The 13153-nt window shown below is 53.8% G+C and overlaps 1 protein-coding gene across 1 annotated transcript in view; it reads left to right on the forward strand.

The window, feature by feature from the left end:
- The first annotated feature begins 5248 nt into the window (after window positions 1–5248).
- LRRC38 (leucine rich repeat containing 38) overlaps window positions 5249–13153 on the forward strand; it is a 39325-nt gene continuing 31420 nt past the window's right edge. The window contains exon 1 of the mRNA XM_037828491.1: window positions 5249–5946. Within this exon, the coding sequence (XP_037684419.1) occupies window positions 5307–5946 (640 nt within the window). The 5' untranslated portion in view covers window positions 5249–5306. The remainder of the gene's footprint in view (window positions 5947–13153) is intronic.

The following is a 13153-nucleotide window of genomic DNA, read 5'->3' on the forward strand; positions in this document are numbered from 1 at the left end:
GAAAATTTAAATGACCAAATTGAGCCAACCATGCCAAAAGTTTGGGGAGAAAGCATTCCAGACAGAGGGCACAGCAAGGGCGAAAGTCCCGACATGGGAGTGAACGTGATGAAGTCGATGAAGAAGAAGCCTGGAGGGTGGTGGGTCCAGGGGACAGTGGTCCAAAATGGGGTGGGAGAGGCAGGTGGGGCCAGAGCAGGCAGCGTCTGGTAGGACTTTATTCCAGGAGCCGTGGTGTATTAGTTAGTTATTACTGTGTAACAAATTACCCTAAAACGTAATGACTTACAACGATGCATGTTTTCCTCTCAGTTTCTCTGTGGGGCTCTCTGTAGGGCCTCACACAGTGTTGGTGGGGCTCTGGCTGACTCCAGGTTCGCCTGGGGAAGGCTTTGCTTCAAGCTCATGCAGACGCTGGTAGCACTCAGTTCCTCGTGGGCAGTTGGTCCAAAGCCCATGGCACGCCATCCCATGAGGTGTGGCCACTCCAGTGTGACAGCTTGCTTTGTCCTTGTGTGCAAGCCGAGGAGGCAATGGAGACAGTCCACTAGCAAGATGGAATCACATCCTTGTAAACTGATCACGGAAACGATATCCATCACTTTCACCGTATTCTACATGTTAGATGCAAGTCACAGGTCCCACCCACACTCAAGGAAAACCAGGAGGTGGAGGTGGGGATCAGTGGGGGTCATCTTTGAAGTCTCCCCACCACACCCAGGAAGCCATTGGAGGTGTCTAAGGAGGGAGATGACGGGATCTGATATGCACTTTCAAAAGATCACTTTGGCTTCCTTGAGTATTGGGAGTACGAGCGGGGGTTGGGCGAGTGTTAGCAGGAAGGCAGCTGGAGGGCCACTGAAAAATGCTGTTGGTTTGCACTAAGGTAGCAGTGCAGAGGCAGAGAGGTAGAGCCAGCGTGCTTCGCCAGTGGACAGGAAGTGGGAACAAATGGAAGACGAGTGCAGGCTGGCTCCTGAGCTTGCTGAGACATATGCCTCCTGTCTACAATGACAGCTTCAGAACATGTGCCCTGGGCTCTCCTCCTCCTGGGGACAGACCAGGAGGCACTAGCCCCACTCCCTGCCCGACTCACCCAAGGTCATGTATTTGCCGGGTGACTGGCCAGCAGCGGGAGCACTGGCTGTGAGCAGGGAGCAGATGTCTCCTTGTGCCGGGCTGAGGGGCCGACCATGTCCTCTGTCTCGTTAGTCCACCCACATTCAGACCAACCAAGCCAGCGAGCCAAAGGGAGAGAAGCCACTCACCGTGACTGTGCTCTCAAAGTCAGCCAGAGCTGGAGAGGGCAAGGGGTGTGTGTGTGGGTGTGTGTGTGTGTGTCTGGGGTGGGCTCCAGGAAGGTGCGGGGAATGTTTAGGGCAGAGAGAGTTACTAAAATTGACCCTAGACTGTGGGTAAATTCTTTACCCACCTCCATGAAATCTTTACCTACTATAGGTGAAAGGATAGAGAAATAGTTTTGTGGTTGCCATTTCTTGTGTCCCTTCTATGTGTCAGTATCACTTGCATGCACTTGACAGATAACTGAATCCTCATAGCAACCCAGGGAAGTAGACATTAGTAGCCCATTTCAGAGACGGGAAAACTGAGGCTTAGCACAGTTAAGTAACTTGCCCAAGGTGACACAGCCAGTGAACAGGAGAGCCAGGATTTGATCCACGTTTGCCTGACTCCAAACCCAGCTCCTAACCACTACCATTCAGGCTGGTTGGAGAGTCATTTCCGGGTTCCAGAGGTGAACCTAGGAGCAGGAGCTTTTCTTCTAAAAAAAGTGGACCGAGACTCGCGGGAGAGGAGCGCAAACAGCAGCGGGTTTTGCTGAAGACGAAGCTGCTTTGCCTGGAAGTTTCAGCTGATCAGTGCAGGCTGCTGATGGCGCCCCCTGGTGGCGGCGGCGAGGAGGGGCAGTGGGTGGGAACACGGAGGAGCTTTGGGTTGGCCAAACAGGGAAGGAAGGAGGCGCTGCAGTGTCTGTGGAGCAGAGAGCCAGACCCCTCAGGCTGCCCCGGGCAGAAGGCTAGAGCACATCTTCCCCCGGGCTGGCTGGGTGGCCTCGTGTCTCCCACCCAGGTCAGCCGGGCCCTCATCAGAGGTGCCACACACCAGTAACCCAAATGACATCACCAAACACTCATAAATTCAAACCTGGCATTTGCACCTAAATTCAACCTCCTGCACACAACATATTGGTATCATCTTGTTTTCAGTTTAGGGTCTAGGTCTTTGGCTAATTTAGAGGTCATTCTGGAAACCAAAAGGGGAAAGCCTCATTACGGGCCTGCTTTGCCACAGAGGGGATCTCCTGGGGATGGGCATGCACACCGTCCCCAAGGCCAACCTCACGGGGAGTCAGACAGTGGCCACTTGTAACACAAGACAAGGGCAGTGTCCGTCAGGGAGCACAGAAGAGGGTGATGGATTCTGCTTAGCGTGTTAGGGGAGGCCTGACACCAGCTTTTTAAAACATTGGAATACCTTGGGTATTTTCCATGACCCTGATTTGGGCCTCTCAAAGAGGAATCACCAAGTATGTTGACTTGGAGGATAAATACAGGAACAGAGGTGACAACTGGAGTCTCTGAAGGCCTCTCTGCATCACCTGCCGTGTTTCCCACGTCAGAAGAGACTCCCTTCCTGGGGCTGAGTGAAGCAGCTGGGGAGTCAGAATGCCTGTGTTCTATTTCCAGCTCCTATCACTGACTCATGGTGTGACCTTGCTGAGGTCAAGGCTATGTTTCCTTGATGGGGGAAAATCGGAGGTGACAAAGCTTGCATCTGCCCAAGGGTCAGGAGTCCTGGAATGTGGGGGGCCTCCCTGTTCCCTCACAAACCTGAACCATGTGGTCCTGCTGATATTAATGAAAAAAAAATGCTCAGATTCGGATCCAAGGTTTAGGGGACACTCAACTCAAGAGACAGGTGGTTCCACAGCAGGACTTTTGGCCACTTGTACAGGCAGTGCTTCCCTGAACACTTTTCAAATCACGTTCACATACGTTTCCCCATGTGGCCCTCATATCATCTTTGGAAGGAGAGAGAAGGCATTTTTTCCCTAGTTGCAAGAAGAAGAAATCAAGGTCAGGAGTGGTATTTCTGAACATTTTCGTTACTGAGAGCCCCTTTTATTATTTTCATACTTGCAACACCACCCCCCCCCTGCTTTTGTAATCTCTTGTCAGTCAAACACACTGCAGTTATTAAACTAAAGGCTCACCTCTGTTTTCGTTAATCAAAGTCACAGCTGAGTGCCAGCTGAAGTTTCTGCTCGGCACAAAAGAACCAGTGGTACCACTGAGAATTGCCAAGAATTCCAGCCTTCGCCTTGGGTGACCAATTTTCAGATACACACACAGACATCCACATGCAAGATGGCAGCCCAGCCAACCGTGGGGTGTCATTAAACAGTGATGCCAAGGGCTCAAGCCAGTAACAGGTTACCTCCAGTACTGGAATGAGCAGCCAAAACAAAGTCTGAGGCTGTGTTTGGAAAACTGGAGGATGCAACCAATGATTTCAAGGTGCATCTGGAGAGTTGCAAAGTAGGGAGACCAGTTATTTCACTGCCTGTCTGTGTATTGTCCGACTCTTTGATAATGTGCCATTTATACAGGCTGGGGGCACTTGCACCCACTCTGGGAGCTTCAGACGTTTCCCTCCAGTACCTGCCTCTTCAACAGGATGAGATCAGAGCAGGGCTGAACCCTGGAAGCTGGGGTTGATGCCTCTGGGGACCCTGGGACAGTGGGGACATAGACAGGGGACTTGGGAGGTCTGATGTGGTGGCCTTGAGGCTTCACCCTGGGTCTCTGTCCTACCCCAAAGGGTCCCTGCAAACAAGCATCCTAGCAGAGTCCCTGGCTCGGTCTCTGAGGCTGAGATTTAGTATCCTGTGGCTCAGAGGCATTGGAAGGCATCACGGCTGTGTGTGCCTTTGGAAAAAGGCCTGGGACTTAGCTTACGGCTTCAGAATCTGAGGCTCTGCCAGTCCCCAACAGGGACCCGGGTGGGGCAGGGTCTCTAGAGGCCTATTGCCCAACAACTGTTCCCTGGGTATTTTGGTCCAGTAGGAGCTTGTTAATTCTAGGGTATCTGGACCAAAATAGCCAACAGCAGGGGACAATCTATTGGTGTCTTGTTGGGACTCCCCTAAAGTGAAGTTTCTAGGAGTGTGGAGAACCAAGGAAAAGGAGGTTGCCTTGGAGGTGGTGAAGAGGAAATCTACAGCTTCTGAGGCTGAACTCCTCAACTCCTTGCTGCCCTTTCAGCCTGGGCACACCCCTCACCACCTAATTTTGGGGCTAAAGCTGGGGATTTGCTGGGGGGAGGGGAGGGGAGTTAAGAGAGAAGTAGATACTTCTGGAACTTTGGTTCTTGACTCTGTGATCCTCCTCCAAAGCTGGAGAGAGAAACATTACCCTTTTTCCATTTAACAGATGCAGCTAAGGAGGTCCAGAGAGGCCCCCTCTGGAGAAGGGGTCTGCTAGGTGCAACCCAGGCCTCCGGCGCCCCAGGCTGCCATCCTCTCTGTTCTGTGTCGGGTTGATGCCAGTTCTGCCCAGAAGCTCGGGGCCAGCATGGAAAGTGCTGACTGGTCCTGGCCTTCCTTCCGGCCACAGCGGGGGCCCTGGCAGCCGCTCACCCCTCCAGCCTCACCAAGACAGGTCAAGCGCAGGTGAAGGGAGGGAATAGCGGGGCTCATGCCCTGGAGCCCCGCCGATCACGGATCAACAGCCCCTGGCGCGGCCCCAGGTATCCCTTTTCGGGATTGCCCCGCACTCAGACCCAGAGTGACGAATGTCCGGTGCGGGGAGCGCGCTTTGGCACTAGACCAGCGCCGAGGTGCCGGGCGCACGCCACCGAAGTGTCCTACGGAAACCGCTCGGGGGCTCGATAACCGAACTTCGTTGTCGAGCGTCGCTGGCCGAGTCCGCGCGACAGGTCTTATTTCCCTGTCTTGGAAATAAGCTGCCCGGTAGGGCTGCGTTTGGCGACAGCCACTCGGCCACCACTACCGCTCCCGCCTCTCCCCCGGGATTTTCCAGCGGGCTAATTTCCGGGGTAAATCCCTGCCCAATTCCCTCGCCTCTCCGTGCCCAGCTCCCCTCCACCTCCACCCCCAGCTTCCATCCTTGCCGCCCCGGGCTCCCCCAGTCCGTCCGCGCCGCGCTCGGTCGCCCCCGCGCGCCGGGGCGCACGCCCTTCGTGCTCCCGGTGCGGGGTTGCTGGTGCCCCTTGGCGCCGAGAGCCGCTTCAGTGTTGCCGCGGCTCGCCCGGGCCCCTCGGCCATGCGCCCCCGCGCCGCCCCCCGCGCTGCCGCCGCCGCCGCGGCGCTCGTGCTCTGCAGCCTCCTGCTGCTGCTCGCGCCCGGGCACGGGTGCCCCGCGGGCTGCGCCTGCTCCGACCCGCACACCGTGGACTGCCGCGACCGCGGGCTGCCCAGCGTGCCCGATCCCTTCCCGCTGGACGTGCGCAAGCTGCTGGTGGCCGGCAACCGCATCCAGCAGATCCCCGAGGACTTCTTCATCTTCTACGGCGACCTGGTCTACCTGGACTTCAGGAACAACTCGCTGCGCTCGCTGGAGGAGGGCACGTTCAGCGGCTCCGCCAAGCTCGCCTTCCTGGACCTCAGCTACAACAACCTGACCCAGCTAGGCGCCGGCGCCTTCCGCTCGGCGGGGAGGCTGGTCAAGCTGAGCCTGGCCAACAACAACCTGGCGGGCGTGCACGAGGCCGCCTTCGAGACCCTGGAGTCGCTGCAGGTGCTGGAGCTCAACGACAACAACCTGCGCAGCCTCAACGTGGCCGCCCTGGCCGCGCTGCCCGCGCTCCGCACCCTGCGCCTGGACGGGAACCCCTGGCTCTGCGACTGCGACTTCGCCCACCTCTTTTCCTGGATCCAGGAGAACGCCTCCAAGCTGCCCAAAGGTGAGCCAGGGCCTGGCCAGGGCGCGGGGACGAGGGAGGGAGAGGGGAGAGGCCACCGGGGCCGGAGTCTCTGTGTGTGAGAAGCCGCGACCAGCTCCTGGGCACGGGCCTCAAACTGAGGCTTCACACCGGGGGCTTGAGCCCTGCGCAGCTGTCCTGGATGGCAGTCGCTCCGGGCTTAGCTCTCCCAGATCCCCAGCCTCAACTTTCCTTGGGTCTCTGCTAAGAAGGAGAAGGGGAAGAGACAGGACACATCTCGAATTCTCTGGAGTTTCTGGGCCCTGGTGTCTTGCTTCTTTAATCACTTTCCAAAGTTAGAGACCTGCTGGCCGTCAGACCCCATTGATGTTAGATCTTCTCACTGATCTTTGGGTCCTAGGACTGGTGGGTGCCCCCCACTGTGTGGGAAACAGCTCAGCAGGGTTCTCAGTGCACTGAGCTTAGAGAGAGCCACCAGTTAGTTATACCTGCCCTTCAGCTGCCTCCAGACCTGGAGCAGGTCACTTAGCTTCCAAGCTCCAGTTACCTCTTCTTTCTGGGAGGATTGAGGAATATTTCTGGTAAGGAATAATGACAGCCCACTAAGAGCCAGTGGTGCAGAAAAGAGGCATAGTTCTGGGGCTTTTCAGCCCAGGGAGAAAAAGCTGAACAAAAAGGTTGGTGCACCTTTTGCCTCCCCCCATTCAGCAGGGAGGGGTTAGAAGGGCGACATGGACATACATACCCCCTAGGCAGACAGGAATGCAGGGCCAGGAAGTTGGGGGGCCCTGTGAAAACCCACAGGAAGGAAGCAAAGACAGCTGAGAAGGGGTGCGGGAGGGGAGTCCCCAGCATCCACAGGGATGAGCACCAGGTCTGAGGGCAGGCGGAATGTCCTCGTCCCTGGTGGATTCCCGCCTTCCACTTGTGATCCTCGGTCCCAGCAGCGACCTAAAGACCCAGCCTCCTTTCTCCCAACCCAACCTCGCCCCGAAGACTTTGGCATCGTAGGAACTTGAGCTGTTAGACTCACAGTGTTAAAAGGTGATGTAAATTAGGGTTCAGCTTTGGTTGATCATTTTTTTCCATTTACTGAGAAATCTGTGTCCTGAATCTGGGTTCATTTATTCATTTTATTCTATTACCGAGCACATGCACCAGGGCACTCGCTCCTCAGTGGACCCGGGCCACTGAGCTGGCACTTTCAGCGCAGGCTGCCTCTGTCACCTGGGCCGTTCCCATGAAGATCGGATCTACAAGGTTCAGGGTCCCCTGACTCCAAACTTCACCTTCACTCCTTTGCCAGGCTCCTCAGACTCTCTCACCAGAAAGTCCTGACCTGGGGATGGCACTGTCTGGACTAAGCCCTCCAGGTGGAATGGGGTAGTCTTGCCTTTGCTTTGGATGGAGCTAGGGGTATTCGCCCGCATTGTTAGTTACGTTGGAATAATCGACTCCCATTGTCATCCCTTGAGGATAGGGGCTTGGTAGTCAGCAGCTTTGGGTTCAGTCGGTTGTGACCTCGAGCAAGCTGCTTCCCCTGTTTGGGCCTCAGTTTCCTCATCTCTAAAGCACTTTAGTTGACCCTTGATATCTCCACAGAGCCCTGGGATTGGAGTCTGAAGACATGGGTTTGAGTCCTGGCTTAAAAACTGGGTACGGCAGGTCACATTTTCTGAGCTGCATTTTCCTCGTCTGTGAAGTTGGGACCCCAGTGATACTGCGTAGTCTATCTGATTGGGTGGTTGTCAGGGTGAAAATGAGGAAATGCGGGTGAAAATAAAGAGCAGTACAGCTGGAAGGGTTGTTCCTCCCCCATCTGTCATCCAGGGGAGAAAAGTCACCCCCAGATGGGTGTGTGGCTGGGGAAAAGGATGGACAGCTTTAGGGAAGGGAGCCGTGTCCAGGGCCCTGGGGCTGGGTGGGAGCTGGTGGAGGGCTGGCCATTCCCTACGGAGGGGATGGAGGCAGCCAGGGGGCAGTCACGGGCAGCTCCCGCTTCCCTGCTGGCTGCCCCCATCCCAGGGCTGGAGCAGTGGCCTCAGCACCCATGTCCTGGGGCCCGAGCAGTGTCCGCCAAATTGCCAACCAGGGCCGGTGTCAGTGGGGGGGCGGGGAGGTGAGGAACTGGCACAGGCCTGAGAAGGGGAGACCCAACTTCAGACCTGGACTCAGATTTATGATCCTGGGCAAATCCCTTGGCCTCTCTGGACCTGCTCCCCTGCCCCTAAATTCAGGACACACTAACAGTATCCCTTCTTGGGTTTGCTGTGAGGTTTAAATGAGATCGTCACCAGAAAGGGCTCGGCAGTGTACTTAGCACAGCTGCTCAACAGCTGCTGTCTCCCCCTTCCCTCCTCCTGCACCTGGGCTGCTGCTACGTTCCACGGAGCCGGCAGGCTAGGAGGCTGAGGGCCCGGACCCTGGCCCCAAGCTGCTTGGCTTCAGATCCTGCTCTCAGGTCTTACTAACTCTGTGACCTTTCTGTACCCCAATTTCCTATGTGTAAAATGGGGATGGTAACGGTACCCACCTCATCAGGTTGTTGGGAGGATTAAAAGGGTAATATTTGTAAAGTTCTGAGAACACACGGTAAGTACCATATAAGTGTCAGCTGCTATAACTATTATTGTCCTTGGAGGCCCAGAGGGCTGATGTGACTTGCCCAAAGTCACCCCGAGGGTTAAGGACAGAGCTGGTGGGCATCCCAGCCCCTGCCACACTGACTACCCACTTCCTGCCAAAGAAAATCAGAGTTCATCCATCCCAGACTCCAGGGCTTTCTAGGCAGACCCTCGGCCGCTGCCAGAGGAGGGAATTCAAAGGAAGGAGCAAAAAGATCTCGTCCTCACTGCCCTTCCCTCGCCTCCCCTCTCCTCCCCTGTCCCCTCTCCCCCAGGAAGACAACAGAGCAGGTTGTCTCCCTCTGACCTTGACGGGCTCTGACAGTTATAAAAATGTGCTTGTCTGCCAGGGGAGCCTTCCCTGGCGGCCACGGGCTGGTGGGGGTTGCTCAGCCACAGAGCAAACAGGGGTCCAGGGAAAGAAGACTCCAGCAAGGCCAGCTGGTTTCCTTTGTTCGGATTCCTTTAGGATCTGAGGGTTCTGGGCCTGAGGACCCAGAAGGAACTGGGCTGCTGGGGCGGGATCCGAGGGAGGAGGGAGAGGAGATGCCGGGATGTCCAGAAAGCAAACGGACCAAAAAACAAAACAAGCACAAATAATATTTTAGTATCACCATTCAATGTTTGGGACATACTTGTACTAAAATATCATTCGTTGTTGATCGGAACTCCAGAGTTAATTGGGCATCCCTTATTTTATCTTATGGATGTAAGTCACTTTGTAGTTTACAGGTGCTGTCTCTTTTAATACAGCTGGGCCCAGCAGGTTCCTTTCTCCACAATTTACTGAACAAGAAACAAAAGAGGTGCAGAGAAGTGAAGTGATTTACAAGATCACATAGCAGTCGCCACAACCAAACTCTTTCTGATATGCGTTTTCAGAGTGGGAAGGGAAGCCAGCTGCCTTCCAAAGGTCACCCTGTTGGAAATCCGGAGCCTTAGTCTCTGTGCAGTAGGAAAGGGGACAGAGAGCAGCCAGCAACCCAGGACTCAGCTCCTGGAGCCCCAGGGAGGAAAGGCCGCTGGGTTTGAGAAAATGAAGCTGGTCTGGCCCAGGGCTGGCTCTGGGCTGTGTTTTGGAGGTGCATGCAGCGAGCCCGCCTTCCCAATTAATGCAATCCACACCGCACCCAGGGAGTGAATTACAGGAAAGGAACGTGTGGGCTGGGGGGTAGGAGGTTGAATTCATACTTCTCTAGCCACAGCAAGTCGGGGCTCACAGTGACGGGGAAGAGAAGTGCTTGGACTCTTGCTCCCGGCGACCTTGACACCTGGAGTGCTGTGAGGGAAGGGCTGGGAGGACGGGTGGACCAGGCAAAACTGAACGGGGCCACACGCCACGCCTTGAGTTTGCTGACCCTGGTCCCTGCCTCGTGGAGAAGGCCTACTAAATAGTTCCTGGAGCATCTGAGCACTTGGGGACTGGAGCCCCTGTGGGGTCCTTCCTAGGAAGGGGCATCACAGCACAGTGCTCACCAAATTACATTACTAACCTTTGCTCTCTAGGGGCCCCCCCACCCCCATTTCTCAGTAACTCTCCGTTCTTTTTCTGACATCATACCCTATGGGGGACTGGGTTCAATCAGATGAGTGGGGACTTTTCGCCATGCTGATAAAATAAATGGTATTTCACCCAAAGGGGACAAAAGCAGATGGCTTGAAGATCAAACAGGTCCTTTCCCCCAGAAGATTCTATTTCTTTTTCTTCTGTTTGAAAATAAAAGCCATTCTTTTCTTACTGATTATAAAAATAACATGCTCACTGTAGAATTGGGAAATGTAGGTAAGTTTAATGAGGAAAATAAAAACTATTCAGAATCCCATCACCACTACAGTTTTGGTATATTTTATTCCAATTTTACTCCCATGCACATATTTTTCCCCCAAACGAATGAATAGTATACCGTATGTTTTTATTGCTGCTTTTTTTCCTTATTGAGTCATGAGAGTTTCCTGTTATAATAGTTCTTTGAATATTTAACTTTTAATGGCCATGTAATAGATCATTTTATAGATAAAGTAATTGAACCTGTCTCCCACTGTTCGAAATGTAGGTTGTTTCCTTTTATTTTTTGTATATAAATAAGGCTGAGCTTCCCTCCTTATTCAAGTAGGATTTGTGCAAACCTCTGGTTATTTCTTTGGGGTGGATTCTTTGAAGTTGAAATGCTGGGTCAAAATCTATGTGTTTCTTTAAACCTCTGGGTACATTTTTGTCTAATTGCACCCTAGACAGCTGGTTCCATTAGCAAATAGAGGCTACCTGTCTCATCACAACTTGGCCAGCTTTATGTTTTATTTTTTTTTTTTTTAATTTCAATTAGGCAAAAAAGACAGCATTTCACCGTTGCTTTAATTTACGTTATTTCATCGCCAATGTGCATGAAAGTGTGTGTGTTCCTATACCTTAGAGACTCTTGTTTCTGAGCAGAGGTTTATGGGCATCCCAGCCTCTATTGCCTGTGATCCCAGCCTCTATTGCCTGTGATCTGTCCCCCGCCTTTTCGGTCTCCACATGTCCTGTGTGCCACTGGCTAATGCGTTTTTAACTGATCTCTTAATTAGAGCTGATTCATCAGGGATCATCTTTCTCGCGTTGAGGATGTCCAGGAACTGGGGGTCAGCTTTTACTAGCTCAGCAGGCTGTAGTTCCAGTGGAGAGGCAGTGGGTGGACAGAACCTATGACAACCTTGCCCTGTCTTGCTCTGCTCCCTGGACTGCCCCATGGAATCCTGCTACCCCGGCCCCTTTCTGAAAATGTCACCTTCATCAAGTCACTCCATCAGGGAACTCATGGCTGGACAACACAGGGACAGTGGACAGCCTTCCTTCTTGCCCATTTTGGATGCCCCACATGATCGTGTAGATGGGGATCTGGTTTGGAGGGGACAGTTGACCAGTTACCCTATAACTCAGGGTCAAGGGTCCAACCTTTCAACCAAGGGGTGTCCAAATCCTGTTGTCCCAGAATTCTGTGGCTTCCAGGACTTAGGCAGGTCTTATCAGCTTTAGAGCTGGCAGTGTTATCCGGGCACAGTAGGACCTCCCCCAGGTATGGGTCATTGTGAGCACCTGTATCAGGTGTGTTCATGGTTGCATGAGTCAAATTGTATCCCGGAATATGGTCAACACCAGCTCGCAGTCAGAGTTCACTGCTTTCGGTCCTGGGAAACATCATGGACACTTTCATCATCTTTGCCCATGCTGTTACCCATTCCTGGGACCCTTCCCTTCCTCCCTTCCTTCCCATCCCCTACCTTCTCTTTCTGGCTTCTCTTAGCCTTCTAACGTCCGCCTCCCTGGCCCCCAGGGCTGGGCTGGGAGCCTATCCTTTGTGATCTCGTGGGATCCTGCCTGAGATTAGGAGCCCATCCTGTGTGATCTTGTGGGAGCCTGCTTGAGGTTGCCAGTTCACGTGTCTGACTCTGGGGACACAAAATTTGTCTTGTTCATCCTTGAATCCCTGGCAGCCTGTACAGTAGACGATGTATTTGGAAACATCCCAATGGCTTCCATTCCACTTAAAATAAACCCAGCTCCCTTTGGCAGCCCACAAGACCCTGCCTCTCTGACCACCTCCCTCCCTTCCTGCCCCCCTGCCTCCCTCTCCCGGGCCACACAAGCCTTCCTCTGTCCCTTGAACACAGTCAAGCGCCAACATACAGTCAGGGCTGCTAGCTTGTTGCTCCCTCTGCTTGTTAAGATTTTTTCCTGGATCTTTAAATGGCTCTTTCTTTCTCATGTCACCGTCCTGATCATCCCTCTGAATGGTCCCCTCCCTGCGCCTCCCTCCACCACCCTTGATTGTTTTTCCTTATATTTACCTATGAGCCCTCACCAAGGTCTGCCATTGCCTTGTTCATTAATCTCACTCCAAGGGATGTGCCCACTCACTACTATGTCCTCAGCACACAGCAGCAACGCCTGCCTGCCCCAGAGAGGGGCTCCATAAAGCAACTGGCCACTCGCACTCCTGAGGCCTCCATCACCAGGGCCGGCAGAGGACAGACCAAGGTCATTGGCTCTGCTTTTGCCCTCACCAAATACCCACTCCCCAACCTGTCTGGAAAGGAAAACGAGATATCCCACAGCAAAGGAGGGGCCCGGAGTGCAGAGTCCTGGGTTTCTTTCCCAGGTCTGGGCCATCCTGGTCCAATCTCAGTACTTCCTTGAACCCCAGCATCCCCTCTGTGAAGGTGGGGAAGCCAGCTGCTCCTGCCCCTTCCGCTAGAGCAGAGCTGGATGTTATTACTTTCTTTTCTTCAAAGCTATGTGGAGCTGTCGGTGGAGAGCGCTCTGGGTACGTGGGCCACGGATCTGTTTTAACTCTGGCTGAACCGTAGCTGGTAAATTCACAGATAGAGAAACCAACTTGAGCCATCATAAGCAAATTGGAGGGTTTCTTGAAAGGATCCCCAGATGTTACAGGAAACCACCATAGGTCCTGAAGACTGTCAGCCCCAGGAAGTTCCGGGAGCAAGGATGGAGAGGCCGCAGGGAACCTGGAAGTTCTCTCTCTGGCTCCTCCCTCTGTCTTTTTCATTCTTCTCTTCACCCGCTGATGGACTTTCCCTACTTTCCCATCCACGTGGCATATATATAT

This window comes from Choloepus didactylus, chromosome 2 (assembly GCF_015220235.1).
Source record: "Choloepus didactylus isolate mChoDid1 chromosome 2, mChoDid1.pri, whole genome shotgun sequence".
In the NCBI taxonomy this organism is placed as follows: Eukaryota; Metazoa; Chordata; class Mammalia; order Pilosa; family Megalonychidae; genus Choloepus; species Choloepus didactylus.